The sequence below is a fragment of the Callorhinchus milii genome, unplaced genomic scaffold (assembly GCF_018977255.1).
Source record: "Callorhinchus milii isolate IMCB2004 unplaced genomic scaffold, IMCB_Cmil_1.0 Scaffold9, whole genome shotgun sequence".
Taxonomy (NCBI): Eukaryota; Metazoa; Chordata; class Chondrichthyes; order Chimaeriformes; family Callorhinchidae; genus Callorhinchus; species Callorhinchus milii.
In genome coordinates this window covers 23,557,559-23,572,277 of record NW_024704750.1, presented here as the reverse complement: position 1 = coordinate 23,572,277, position 14,719 = coordinate 23,557,559, and the positions used below count along the sequence as shown (strand labels likewise).

At 52.0% G+C, this 14,719-nt stretch overlaps 1 protein-coding gene across 1 annotated transcript in view; it reads right to left on the bottom strand.

The window, feature by feature from the left end:
- Nucleotides 1–14,719, bottom strand: part of LOC103190561 (BRF1 RNA polymerase III transcription initiation factor subunit) — a 97,757-nt gene that overhangs the window by 23,654 nt on the left and 59,384 nt on the right. The window contains exons 6-7 of the mRNA XM_042337872.1: nucleotides 4,544–4,693; nucleotides 2,664–2,757 (exon numbers count right to left, since the gene is read on the bottom strand). Of these exons, the coding sequence (XP_042193806.1) occupies nucleotides 2,664–2,757; nucleotides 4,544–4,693 (244 nt within the window). The remainder of the gene's footprint in view (nucleotides 1–2,663; nucleotides 2,758–4,543; nucleotides 4,694–14,719) is intronic.

The window sequence follows — 14,719 nt, the reverse complement described above, 5'->3', positions numbered from 1 at the left end:
GACCTACTGCTAGATTACTATAATATAATACAGCGCCTGATCACCTCTTCTAGACGCCTCAAAGCACTTCACAGGATATACTGCAAAGTGTAGTGACTGTACATTTTGTGAGCAAAACGCGGCAGCCAATTGCACAAAGCAGAGTCCCCACAAACAGTTTACAGTATATTCTATAATGCCCTGTGACACGTCTCGAAGACGTGATGAGGCAATATATCAAATGCAAGGATTATCATTATGATACAAATCAACAACAAATGACATGTACAGAGCACCTTTCACATCGGGAAGACGTCTCCAGGCCCTGGACAGTCAGTCAGGGGTTTGCACCGGAGTCCAGATGGGTTCCCAAATCCCAGAGGTCGTCAAAATTAACTCACAATTAATCTGGATGAAATGGTTGTAAATCAGACACCAGTTTTCCCATGTGTACACGGAGTGGAGGCAGGGGGGTGACTCAGGGATCCTGGGGGAGCACTGAGGTTAGCTTAACCATTGCCCCGATTGACTCTGGCCTCTGAGGCTGAGAGGTTGCAGGTGCTGAGGTTACACTCACTCATCGCCACGGCATCTCACAAACCTCAGCACAAAGTTTACAGCTGTTTTCTGCCCAATAATGTCCTCGTGATCGGCAGAATCACAATGATTATCAGACACGACAGAGATCACTGTTAAGTATGTACAACAACAACTGGGATTTATATAGCGCCCTCCACGCCGGACGGCGTCTCAGAGCTTCACAGTAACGGATCCCGGGGCCGAGCCGGGGGGAGGGGCCAGGGGAGGGGGCGGAGCCACGGGGGAGGGGCCGGCCGGGGGGGGAGGGGCCGGGGGAGGGGAGGGCCGGGGAGGGGAGGGCCAGGGGGGGAGGGGAGGAAGCGGGGGGAGGGGGAGGAGCTGGGGGAGGGGGAGGAGCCAGAGGGGGGGGGAAGGTGACCAAAGGCGCAGGCGAAAAGAAAGGTCTTCAGCAGAGACCTGAAAGTAGGAAGAGAGGGGGTGAGGCGAAGGGAGTGAGGAAGGGAGTTCCAGAGCCTCGGGGCATAGTGATGAAGGCACGGCCACCGAGGGTGGAACGGAGTACTCGGGGGACAAGGAGGAGGCCAGACCCGGAGGAACGAAGGCAACGGGTACTGTTTTGAGGAGAGAGGAGGTCAGAAGAGTGGAGGGATTTGAAGACAAGGGTGAGGATCTTGAAGTGGATCCTCTCTGGGACAGGCAGCCGGTGCAGTCTGGCCAGGACTGGGGGGATCGGGGAGCGGAGTTTGGTGCGGGTGAGAATGCGGGCGGCAGAGTTCTGTACAATCTGGATTTTGTGGATGGCAGTGGAGGGGAGGCCGGCGAGGAGGGAGTTTGAATAGACCAACCGAGAGGTGACAAAGGCATGGACCAGGGTTTCAGCGGCTTTTGGGGAGAGGTATTGGCGGAGACGGGCGATGCGTTGGAGGTGGAAGAAAACAGTGCTGGTGAGAGACCGGATGTGGGGGAGGAAGGATAATTGGGGGTCGAACCTGACACCTAGTATATATTATATATGTATATTATATGTATATTATATTATTATATTGTTATTATGTAGAGGTGTCACTGTTAATATCAGACTACACAGAGGTGTCACTAACACTGTATAGAGGTGTCACTAACACACTGTATAGAGGTGTCACTAACACTGTATAGAGGTGTCACTAACACACTGTATAGAGATGACACTAACACACTGTATAGAGATGACACTAATACACTGTATAGAGGTGTCACTAACACTGTATAGAGGTGTCACTAACACACTGTCTAGAGGTGTCACTAACACTGTGTAGAGGTGTCACTAACACTGTATAGAGGTGTCACTAACACACTGTATAGAGGTGTCACTAACACTATAGAGGTGTCACTAACACTATAGAGGTGTCACTAACACTGTGTAGAGGTGTCACTAACACACTGTATAGAGGTGTCACTAACACTGTATAGAGGTGTCACTAACACACTGTATAGAGATGACACTAATACACTGTATAGAGGTGTCACTAACACTGTATAGAGGTGTCACTAACACACTGTGTAGAGGTGTCACTAACACTGTGTAGAGGTGTCACTAACACACTGTATAGAGGTGTCACTAACACTGTATAGAGGTGTCACTAACACACTGTATAGAGGTGTCACTAACACACTGTATAGAGGTGTCACTAACACACTGTATAGAGGTGTCACTAACACTATAGAGGTGTCACTAACACTGTGTAGAGGTGTCACTAACACTGTGTAGAGGTGTCACTAACACTGTATAGAGGTGTCACTAACACTGAGTAGAGGTGTCACTAACACACTGTATAGAGGTGTCACTAACACACTGTATAGAGGTGTCACTAATACTGTATAGAGGTGTCACTAACACTGTATAGAGGTGTCACTAACACTGTGTAGAGGTGTCACTAACACTGTATAGAGGTGTCACTAACACACTGTATAGAGGTGTCACTAACACTGTATAGAGGTGTTACTAACACTGTATAGAGGTGTCACTAACACACTGTATAGAGGTGTCACTAACACTGTATAGAGGTGTTACTAACACTGTATAGAGGTGTCACTAACACTGTATAGAGGTGTCACTGTTAATATCAGACTGTGTAGCGGTGTCAGTGTTAACCAGGCTGCCTCACCTCTTCCTGAGTGTGGACTCGCAGACTTTCACCACACGAATGACCTCCTTGACGGTTCTGCGGAAATCGTGCATCCTGGCAGCAACCAGCAGCGCTGAGGAAACAACACAGCACACGGCTCAGAGGAGCGAGCCAGAGTCTAAACCAGAATGTTCAGTTTACCTCCACCCTCCCCCACCCCCTTCCACTGCCACGCACCATTGCCCGGCTCAGAGTAAGGGCACGCAGATTATTGCCAGGCATATGGTGTTGCCATGTGTGGTCAGTGAGTAGTTATCTCTGATTGTAACCTCTGGGGAGTGGGCGTCTCTGTGAGAAGGTTGAGGGGGATATGATGACAGTCTTTAAGATTCTGAAGGGACTGGGTAATGTAGGCCACGAGAAGCTGTTTTATCTTGTATTGAACAGTAGAACCAGAAGAAGCGGCATGTGATTGAAGGCGCTAAATTCAGAACAAATCTGTAGAGACACTACTTCAGTGAGCGAGTAGTAAATGTATGGAACAGGCTCCCTGGGGAGACTGTGGAAGCAGAAAGTGTTCTTTGTTTCACGAACAAATTAGATTCATTTCTGCTCGAAAATAATACCTGGGAACACAGTACATACAGCAGGGCGCTGTTCAAAAATGTAAACATAATTTGTGATTATAATTTGAGACACGACACATCAAACGACTGCCAGGATGGTGGAAGACTAAACTAGATGGACCTTGGTCTTTCTTCACCAGCAAATACTTCTGCGCTTACGACTGTAGTGACTGTACCCTGCGGGAGTGGGATCTTTCTGACTGGGCCTGCGGGGAGCGTGGGGGGGGAGAGAAGCGAGTGTACGTACATAGGCCCGTGCCCCTCCCTCTGGTACAGGATCAAAACAAGGAGATGATTTTAGTCGGAGCTCAGGGAGGAGAAAGCGAGAGCAAGAGTGAGATCAGAATCCTCTCTTCGCAGCGGGCTCTAAGGGCACCGTCCCACAGGAACAGCCGAGGCTCAATCAATTGGCCATAAAATAACAGGGAATTAGATAAGACATTGGGGAAGCTGGGGGTGTAAGAGATATGGGAAGAGAAGGAGAGATAGGGAAATGGGATAAATCATCCGCCACGATCTAGTGAACAGGCTGGGTGGCCGCTTCCTGTCCCTGCGTCCCTGCTCAGCCCCCCTCTCCCCCCACCCCCAATCACTCACTGTGACACACTGGCGACCAGTCTCCACCCCAGGCTCTGATAGTGGAGAGCTTGGTTGGATTGTGGGCACGTGTAATACACTGTTCCCATCTCCCACCGACTGCACCCCGCTCCCTCCCCCCCCCCCACACACACACACACACAACCTCTTCCCACACACATAGTCGGTGTTGCCCCTACCCTTCTCCCCTCCCTTGACCAGCCTACAGGTCCCTACTTACTGCTGGGGAAACAGAGGTGTGTGGAGTAAGGAAACTTGCCTTAGGTTTTGGGAATGGAACCTGGGTCCTCTCGCTTGTGAGGCAAGCGTTCTACACAGTGTGTAGTACTGACACACACACACATACAGCCCTGACCACACAGTGTGACATCCTCACACACACATACACACACACACAGCCCTGACCACACAGTGTGACATGCTGATACACACACACACACACAGCCCTGACCACACAGTGTGACATGCTGATACACACACACACTCACACAGCCCTGACCACACAGTATGACATGCTCACACACATTCACACAGCCCTGACCACACAGTGTGACATGCTCACACACACTCACACAGCCCTGACCACACAGTGTGACATGCTCACACACATTCACACAGCCCTGACCACACAGTGTGACATGCTCACACACACTCACACAGCCCTGACCACACAGTGTGACATGCTGACACACACACCTGCTCCACACAGCCCTGACGGACGTCGCCCCGTGTGCATCCAGTCCCGCTTCATCCTCTGCAGCAGCCGCAGTGCCGTCATGGACACCTCGTGTGTCTTGTCCGCAAACTCCAGCATGTGTGCGAACCTCGGGATGTACAGACATGGATCTGTGGGAAGCAGATAGCAAACACACATCAACACACCTACAAGGAAGCCAGGCCATTGTATCAGCTGGTTATACAGTGCCTCACACACATACACAACACACAGACTGCACACACACCCACACACTACACACACAGACTGCACACACATACACACACAGACTGCACACACATACACACACAACAACAACAACTTGGTTTATATAGCGCCCTCCACGCCAGACGGTGTCGCAGAGCACTTCACAATAACGGATCCCGGGGCCGAGCCAGGGGGAGGGGCCGGGGGAGGGGAGGAAGGTGACCAAAGTTGCGGTCGAAAAGAAAGGTCTTCAGCAGAGACCTGAAAGTAGGAAGAGAGGGGGTGAGGCGAAGGGAGTGAGGAAGGGAGTTCCAGAGCCTCGGGGCATAGTGATGAAGGCACGGCCGCCGAGGGTGGAACGGAGCACTCGGGGGACGAGGAGGAGGCCAGACCCGGAGGAACGAAGGCAACGGGTACTGTTTTGAGGAGAGAGGAGGTCAGAGAGGTCGGGGGGTGCAGAGGAGTAGAGGGATTTGAAGACAAGGGTGAGGATCTTGAAGTGGATCCTCTCTGGGACAGGCAGCCGGTGCAGTCTGGCCAGGACTGGGGGGATCGGGGAGCGGAGTTTGGTGCGGGTGAGAATGCGGGCGGCAGAGTTTTGAATAATCTGGATTTTGTGGATGGCAGTGGAGGGGAGGCCGGCGAGGAGGGCATTTGAATTGACCAACCGAGAGGTGACAAAGGCATGGACCAGGGTTTCAGCGGCTTTTGGGGAGAGGTATTGGCGGAGACGGGCGATGCGTTGGAGGTGGAAGAAAGCGGTGCTGGTGAGGGACCGGATGTGGGAGAGGAAGGATAATTGGGGGTCAAACCTGATACACACAGACTGCACACATACCTACACACACTACACTCACACATGCGTACTACACAGAAACATAGACTATACACATACATACATGAGAGTGGGGAGGGGCCCTGACAGTGATGAGGTGGGGGTGAGAGTGGGGTGTGTGGGGGGGGGGTAAGAGTGGGTGGGTTAGTGTGAGGAGGGGGGTGGAGGGGGGAACAGGACTTGCATGTCAAGTTCAACCACAAAGACAATGACAGAAAGCATTATTGTGCTGAGCTGATAGTGGCCTCATGTGTTTCTGTGTGCTGTGCTTTGCTGTGCGGTAGATGCTGTGCTGTGGGCGCTGTGGCTGCTGTGCTGTGGGCGCTGTGCTGTGGGCGCTGTGGCTGCTGTGCTGTGGGCGCTGTGGCTGCTGTGCTGTGGGCGCTGTGGCTGCTGTGCTGTGGGCGCTGTGCTGTGGGCGCTGTGGCTGCTGTGCTGTGGGCGCTGTGGCTGCTGTGCTGTGGGCGCTGTGGCTGCTGTGCTGTGGGCGCTGTGGCTGCTGTGCTGTGTGGTGCTATGCTGTGGGTGCTGTGCTGTATGTGGTTCTGTGCTATGTGGTCCTGTACTGTGCTGTGTGCTGTACTGTGCGGTGCTGTGTTCTGTGCAATGCTGTGCAATGCTGTGCGGTGCTGTACTGTGCTGTGTGCTGTATGGTGCTGTGTGTTGCTGTACTGGGCGGTGCTGTACTGTGCGGTGCTTTGCTATGCAGTGTTATGCGGTGTGGTGCTGTGCAGTGGTGTGTGGTGATGTGCTGTGTGGTGATGTGCAATGCTGTGCGGTGCTGTGTGGTGATGTGATGTGCTGTGCAGTGTTGTGCGGTGCTGTGTGATGATGTGCTGTACAGTGCTGTGCTGTGCAGTGATGTGTGGCGATGTGATGTGCAGTGCTGTGCGGTACTGTGCCCTGCGGTGCTGTGCGTTGCTGAGCTGTGTGGTGCTGTGCAGTATTGTGCTGTGCTGTGCAGTGGTGTGTGGTGATGTGCTGTGCAGTGTGGTGATGTGCAGTGCTGTGCTGTGTGGTGATGTGCAATGCTGTGCGGTGCTGTGTGGTGATGTGATGTGCTGTGCAGTGTTGTGCGGTGCTGTGTGATGATGTGCTGTACAGTGCTGTGCTGTGCAGTGATGTGTGGCGATGTGATGTGCAGTGCTGTGCGGTACTGTGCCCTGCGGTGCTGTGCGTTGCTGAGCTGTGTGGTGCTGTGCAGTATTGTGCTGTGCTGTGCGGTGGTGTGTGGTGATGTGCTGTGCAGTGTGGTGATGTGCAGTGCTGTGCTGTGTGGTGATGTGTGGCGATGTGATGTGCAGTGCTGTGCGGTACTGTGCTCTGCGGTGCTGTGCGTTGCTGAGCTGTGTGGTGCTGTGCAGTGCAGTGCTGTGCGGTACTGTGCTCTGCGGTGTGGTGTCTTGCTGTGCGGTGCGGTGCTCTGCGGTGTGGTGTCTTGCAGTGCTGTGTGGTGCGGTGCTCTGCGGTGCGGTGTCTTGCGGTGCTGGGGAAGGTCACACTCACTGCAGTGAGCACAGCGTCACAGCACGTCACACACGCCACAAAAGATTCTCTTACAGGAGCCCGGCTGAGATCAGGTGACTCTTCACAGGCTGCGTGTGGGACGCAAGGCTGACGGCCCCCGCAACACAGAGGGAAACCAACTTACACACTCAGCCATCGAGCGAGCATCTGCCCATGTTCCACGCTCACAGCTCTGCTCCTCCAATGGCCTGAGTTATTGATCGCAACCCTCGCTGAGCAGCGCAGCGGGGAACTAGAGTCTACAGTACTCTGTTATATGTAATCCCAACACAGACAGGCTACACAGTACAGCGCTCAGCACTGCTGTCTGATTCCACGTCCCAGTCTATCCCCATCGGAATTTCAGAACCCTGAGGAGGTCAGAGAGGGATTGAGATTGACTGTGATGCCGACCAGCTCTCAGTGTCCAGGCCACACACTCTGTGCCCATCACATCACAGCGCAGAATAAATCGTCATTAATGATCCTCGTAGAACCACATAGACTCAGTCAACGTCTTTCACGTTAGAAGGAATTCTCAAAGTGTTTCACAGGATTTTACTGTGAAGTGTAGTGACTGTGTGTATGTGAAGGCGAACACACCATCAAATATGTGCATAACAACGGCCCCACAAACAGCCATGAAGTGGAATCATACAACGCTTAGATCTCCATGGCACAGTCCCTTCGCCTCGCCCCTCCCTTGCTTCTTCAAGCCCATCTCACTACAGTTTTCTTTTAGGAAATAACATTATGAGATATAGTACGTAGGGAGTTTGGGACATATATGCAGGCGACAGCCAGGAAGGTGGAAGGCGAACTAGCTGGACCTTGGTCTTTTTTTTGTCTAGCATCTCTTATGTTCTTAAGACCTTCCTCTTTGACACTGTGCCTTTGGTCATCTTTTTCACACATAGTCGGGACATCGAATGCCATGCCAAGTAACGTGGGAGAGGCAGAGCACAAGAGGATAATAATAATAATAATTCTTGTATTTATTATCACGTCATTGAGACATCTCAAAGTGCTTCACAGAATGTACTGTAATGTGAATTTGACTGTATATTTTGTGGGCGAAGCGCGGCAGCCAATTGTGCACAGCAGTGTCCCCACAAACAGTCGAGGATTGAGTGTCATGACTATATATAAGATACAGGATATGAAGGCTGGAGGTTTAAGGGGGGAGGTTGTGGGGAGGGGAAGGGATAGGGCAGGGCAGTGGGACTAAAAACAGCTCGCTCTGAGAGCCGGTGCAGACTCGATTGGCCGAATGGCCTCGTTCTGTGCTGCACAACTCTTAGATTCTCGAGACAGTGACACCTCGAGCGGCGCTGCAGTTAGAATGAAAATCCTCGGTTCCAATTCAGGAATCTTCCAATTCAGCAAGAAATGTTCCAGCAAACGCTGCCGGCCCCAGCCAGCCTGCTGCTCCCCATCACGATCCTCACTGACACGTGGGAGGGGACAGGATGGGAAAGAGAAAGTTGGCAGATTTAGTGGATTTGGGATGTGCCTGTGTGGGGGTGACAGCGTTGTGTCTCCTGTTACGTCACACGTGGCTGATTAAGGAACAGACTCATGGCTGCCAGCTCTCTGCAATGCAGATTCTGAGCTGAGCCAGTCACTGCCTGGGTTCAAAGCACTCACACACACAACACACAGCTTACACCATACACACAGCACATAACACACACTACAACACACAGCTTACACCATACACAAGGCACGTCACACACTACAACACACAACTTACATCATACACACAGCACATAACACACACAACACACACAGCTTTCACCATACACACAGCACATAACATACACAACACACACAGCTTACACCATACACACAGCACATAACATACACAACACACACAGCTTACATCATAAAATCATAGATTTTGCCCACAAAATGTACAGTCAATTCACTTTACAGTCTATTCTGTGAAGCGCTTTGAGACGTCTCGAAGACGTGAATAGCGCTATATCAAATGCAAGGATTATTATTATTATGGTGGTGGTGTGTTTATGCGTGTTGTGTATGTTGTGTATCTCAGTCTCTCTGATCCATTTGCCTCTGTCTAGTCTATGTCTCTGATTTCCTCTGATTCTATGTCTATCTGACTCGTCCTCCCTCACTGTCTGTCTGTTTCTGGTTCTCTCTCCCACTTCCTCTGCCTTACGCTGCCTGCCTGGCTGGCTCTCTGGTTTTCTCACTCGCTCAGTGTCTGTGTCTCTCTCAGTGTCTTTGAATGACTCTGCCTCTCTCGCTGCTATGACATTAGTTTCCTCTCGCTCGCTCGCGCGCTCTCTCTCTCTCTCTCTCTGTGACTGTGTCCCTCTCTGACTTTGAGCACAACTTTACTTCTGGGAGCTGTGCGGTGAAGCTGACACACATTGCTGGCTCTGTGTGGCAGGCTTGGCGTTCCTCTCCACTTGTAAGTAGGTCACCCCAACGTGAAGCTGTGCTGTGCTGGGACTCCAGACTGGGCTCACATTCCCCCCTGTCCTTTAGCACTTGACACACAGAGCGACCATTACCACCACCACTTTACAGACAGTAAGTTCCCCATCCCATTGGCGTGAAGAGCTTTGGTATTAAGACCGGCATTTCACAGATGAGAATATTTCCTGCACAAATCCCCAAGCAGTTAAAAAAATCAATGGAACCAGAGTGCAGGGGCAGGTCAGGGGAGAACAGTTCACAACCGACAGCCATCTGGTTCCTCACTAATCAGCATTACCCCCCAACGAGACTAGTTTCCTTTACGGTGATAATGCGTTACCTCAAATAGCTACTCAAGCCAAGTGTTAAAGGGAATTGGACAAATATTAAAGAGTTAAAAAAAATTAGTCACTCAATCCACAACTGTTTGTGGGACACTGCTGTGTGCAATCACTGCCACGTTTCGCCCACAAAATGTACAGTCAATTCACTTGACAGCATATCCTGTGCTTTGAGACGTCTCGAAGACGTAATAATGCGCTGAATCAAATGCAAAGGTTATTATTGTTATTAACAAGGAGAGGAGGATGAAAGAGAGGGAAAGAGAGGAGGGTGTAATTAGAGAGCTCCAGTGGGGGAGCGAGCACCAGCACAGACACAACGGGGTGAATTATTTCTTTTTGTGCTTTAGTATAAACTTTCTGTGACCTTTCGGTCTGTGACTGGAAATAGGTGACTTGGCGACTGACTCTGGATGTAAATCACATAGCGACACGGTCAAAGTGACTCATTTGTCCTCCCAAAGAACATCCTGAGTAAACACATTAAACCAGGTGTGCTCCGCAATCCCGAGGAGCTGGGATTCTGCCCTGAGTTGACTCACTCAACCCATCCCTCCTGCGAAGGTTAATAAATCACATCAATTTAAAAAAAATTGATCCTCGAGAATAACAATCCTCACATACAGTCAAGAGGAAGTTTCAAAACATTTCTTGTGGGGCAGGGCTCTCCACAACTGGCAGACGCATTTTGCCCACAAAAATAGTCAATTCACTTTACAGTATATTCTGTGAAGCTCTTATGAGATGTCACAAAGATGTGATACGGCGCTGTATCAAATGATAGGATTATTATTTACTATAAAGTAGTGACTGTGTGTTTTGTTGGCAAGCGAGGGCACTAATTTATGGACTGGGACGTCCCGCAAACATAATGTGAATATAGTATAACGTGAAGCAGAGATGGGGCAAGATTGGGTTTAACGTAATCTCCCTTAATACCTCCATCCCCCTCCCCACCCCACTCAACCCACCTCTATATCCTACGCCCTTGGAAAAAAATCTCTCCCCACTCCCTCTCCGCTGTCCTGGAGTCATCCGAACTCCTGTCCCTCTGGCCCTCTCTCACAATGACCTACCCTCTTTGCTCTCTCTTCTCCACAACTCCCTCTCCTTGCTATCCTCACCTCCTGAACTGCCTCCGACTTACGTAAATGCCTCTGGTACACCAGCCATCTCCGATCCCTCAAGGCCACCAAACACACCTGGACCAAATCAAACCTGAAGGTCCATCGGCAGATCTGGTTTGACCACAGTAAGACCTGCCTCCACCCTCGCCTCCGCCAAATCATCCTTTTACTCCAAGTCTTGGAGGCCAAGGACAACCCACGGCTCCTCTTCCCCACCACTGACCGCCTCCTCCGTCCACCTTCCCGCGCCTCGTCCATCCTCTCCTCCAATTCCAAATGCCACGAGTTGTTGGACTTATTTGAATCCAGAATCAAGGGGATTTGTTTGGCTTCCTCTCCCCCTCACCACCTCCCCCTCACGCCACCCATCCCTCCCTATACCTTCGACCCTGTCTCCCCCTCTTCCCTCACCACCATCCCCACCCCTCTCCTTACCCCCCAGCTCCACCTCATGGCCCCTCTTTTAACCAACATTATAAACCACTCCTTATCCACTGGCACTGTTCCCAGCCCCAGGCCAAAGACAACTAAGAACAGATGTCATCACCCTATCTGAAAACCTTCTCTGGACCCTGGTTGGTGATGGGACGATAGCTGGAGATCCTTCCTTTCCCTGGATCTCCAGCTATTGCTCCATCTCCAGCCTCCCTTTCCTCTCCAAGACCCTGGAATGTGTCGTTGCAACCCAGCTTCGCTCTTTCCTCTCCCGCCCTTCCCCTCTGAACCCCTCCAATCAGGTATCCGTGCTGCCCACAGCACAGAAACAGCCCTGGTCAAAGTCACTATCAACATCCTGAACATCTGCGACCAGGGCTCTCTCTGCTTCCTTGTCCTCCTCGAGCTCTCTGCTGCCTTTGACACTGTTGACCATTCTCTCTCTCTCTCTCTCTCCCTGTAATGTTATTGGAGCTCTCTCTCAACTCAATCTTCCACCGCCTCTCCTCTCAACTCAATCTTCACAAACCTGCCCTTGCCTGGTTCGAATCCTACCTCACCCACCGACTCCACTTTGTCTCCACTAATGGCTTCTCCTCCAACCCCCGCAGCTCACGTGTGGTGTCCCTCAGGGCTCTGTCCTTGGCCCTCTCCTTCACTATCTACATGGTGATGACACCCAACTCTTTCTCTCTGCCTCCATCCTCTCCCACACTGGGCTCCGTGACCCTATCACCCCCATCCTCACTCGACTCCACTGGCTTCCCATCGCACAGAGGATACAATTCAAGATCCTGGTCCTTACTTTCAAAGCCCTCCATTGCTTTGCTCCCCCCGACCTCTGCGATCTCCTAACCCCCTACCACCCTATTTTCTCCCTCTGCTCAGCGGGCTCCGGGCTACTTCACGTCCCCCGCCTCGCCCCCTCCCTCGCCTCCTTCAAGATCTGTCTCAAGAACCTTCCACATGTATGCGGATGACACCCAACTCTACCTTTCCTCCTCTACCCTCAACTCCACGACCCCCGATGTCCTGACAGCTGTCTGTCCGACATCGAGTCCTGGACGGGAGACAACTTTCTTCAGCTCAACGTGCGAAAAACCGAGGCCCTCCTGATTGGCTCACATCAGCGCCTCCGTACCTCAGGCGCTGACAGCATCAGCTCCGCACTCTCCACCTCTCAAAGCCATCAGGAACCTTGGGGTTCTGTCCGACCCTGAGCTGTCCTTTCTCCCTCACATCCGCACCACAACTGGCACCGCCTTCCATCACCTCCGAAAGATCGCCAGACTACGGCACTACCTCACCCCTCACGCGGCTGAAACTCTGGTCCACGCCTTTGTCACCTCAAGGCTGGACTATGGGAACTCTCTCCTCGTCGGCCTTCCCGCACCTCCCTCCACACTGCAGGTCATTCAGAACTCTGCAGCTCGTGTACTGTCCGCACCAGGCACCGCGACCACATCACTCCCACCCTCGCCCTCGCCCTCGCCCTCACCCTCGCCTTCGCTCACCTCCACTGGCTCCCCATCCCCCAGAGGATCGAATTCAAGATCCTCATCCTCACCTACAAGGCCATTCACAGCCTTGCTCCCTCCTACCTCTCCGACCTACTATCTCCCTACTTACCTGCCCGTACCCTCCGTCCCTCCGGCTCCGGTCTGCTCCACGTCCCCCGCCCCAACCGCCCTACCATCGGTGGCCTTCAGCCTCTCAGCCCCGAGGCTCTGGAACTCCATCCCCAGTGCCTTCGCCGCTTCCTCCCTTTCCTCCTTCAAGGCCGGTCTCAAGACCTTTCTCTTCGACTGTGCCTTCAGCTCCCCTCTCGACTCTATAACCCCTCCTTGCCCCCTCCCTTCCCTCTCCTCACCCTGACCATTTCCCCCCTCCTCGCTCCCTCCCTTCCCTCCCCCTGACCATTTCCCCCCCAAGGCTTGGGTCCCGACCCAACTGTCCAGCGCCTTGGGACGTCCTTCTAACGTGAAAGGCGCTCTATAAATGAAATCTTGTTGTTGTTGTTTCCCCCCCTGCCCTCCACCTTCCCCGATCCCGACTCCCAGCTCGGGTCTGAAACACTGATTGTTCAGCGCCTTGGGATGTCCTCCCAACATGAAAGGCCAACATGAAAAATGTAATTTTGTTGTTTGTTGCTGTTATCATAAGAACATAAGAATTTGCTGGCGAAAGTAGACCAAGGTCCACGTAGTTTGCCTTCCACCATCCTGGCAGTCACTTGACATGTTGTATCCCAACTATACCCTGTCTCCTGAGATATTGTTTTCTAGCAGAAATCTATTTCATTTTTTCTTGAAACAAACGACACTTTCTTCTGCTTCCATCATGTCCTTAGAGAGCCTGTTCTATATGTTTGCTACTCGTGTTCCATTAGTTTACTTAGCTTGGATAGCACAGCAACCCCGCAACTGTGGTGAGCTCAAGGCCCTCTTTGGGCGGGTGTGGGGGCGCACAGGGAGAGTGTCAAACCAGCCTCAGGCCTTCCGATCCTGTCCTGAGAGAGGTGGGGGAGGGGGTGGGGGGGGGGGGGCAAGGGAACAAGGCATCAGAAACTGGCACTAGTTAAAACGCTGAAAGGCAGAGGCTGGGAGCTTGGGTTCCCTCTGTTGTTGGGAGAAGGGAAGGTCTGTACAGTGTAATGTACAGGGCTGGGTTGTGTCCACCCTCCCCTCCCCACCTCCCCTTCCCAATCACTTGAGCCTGATAACTTGTGCCCAGGCCAGGGGACTCTCCGGTCTGCGAGCCTCACACCCCAGAGCCGCTACCGCGAGCTGCGTTCCAAACCCAAGGTGGGCGACGGTAAGCAGACAAGCAAACCAGCTGTGTCGGGAGCGAGGGAGAGGGGGATAGGGCGCGGCACAGCCTGGAGATCACTGCTAATATAATGTTAAGAAGCCTTCAGTACAACTGCGGATATTATTATTCTGAGCCATCCTTGTTCACTTGGCTGCTCTCCTCTCTCTCTCTGCCCCTCGCCCTGTATTGGAGCTCTCTCTCTCTCTCTCTCTGTAATGTTATTGGATCTCTCTCTCTCTCTGTGTAATGTTATTGGATCTCTCTCTCTCTCTCTCTCTAATGTTATTGGATCTCTCTCTCTGTAATGTTATTGGATCTCTCTCTCTCTCTCTCTGTGTAATGTTATTGGATCTCTCTCTCTCTCTCTCTGTTATTGGATCTCTCTCTCTCTCTGTGTAATGTTATTGGATCTCTCTCTCTCTCTCTCTGTGTAATGTTATTGGATCTCTC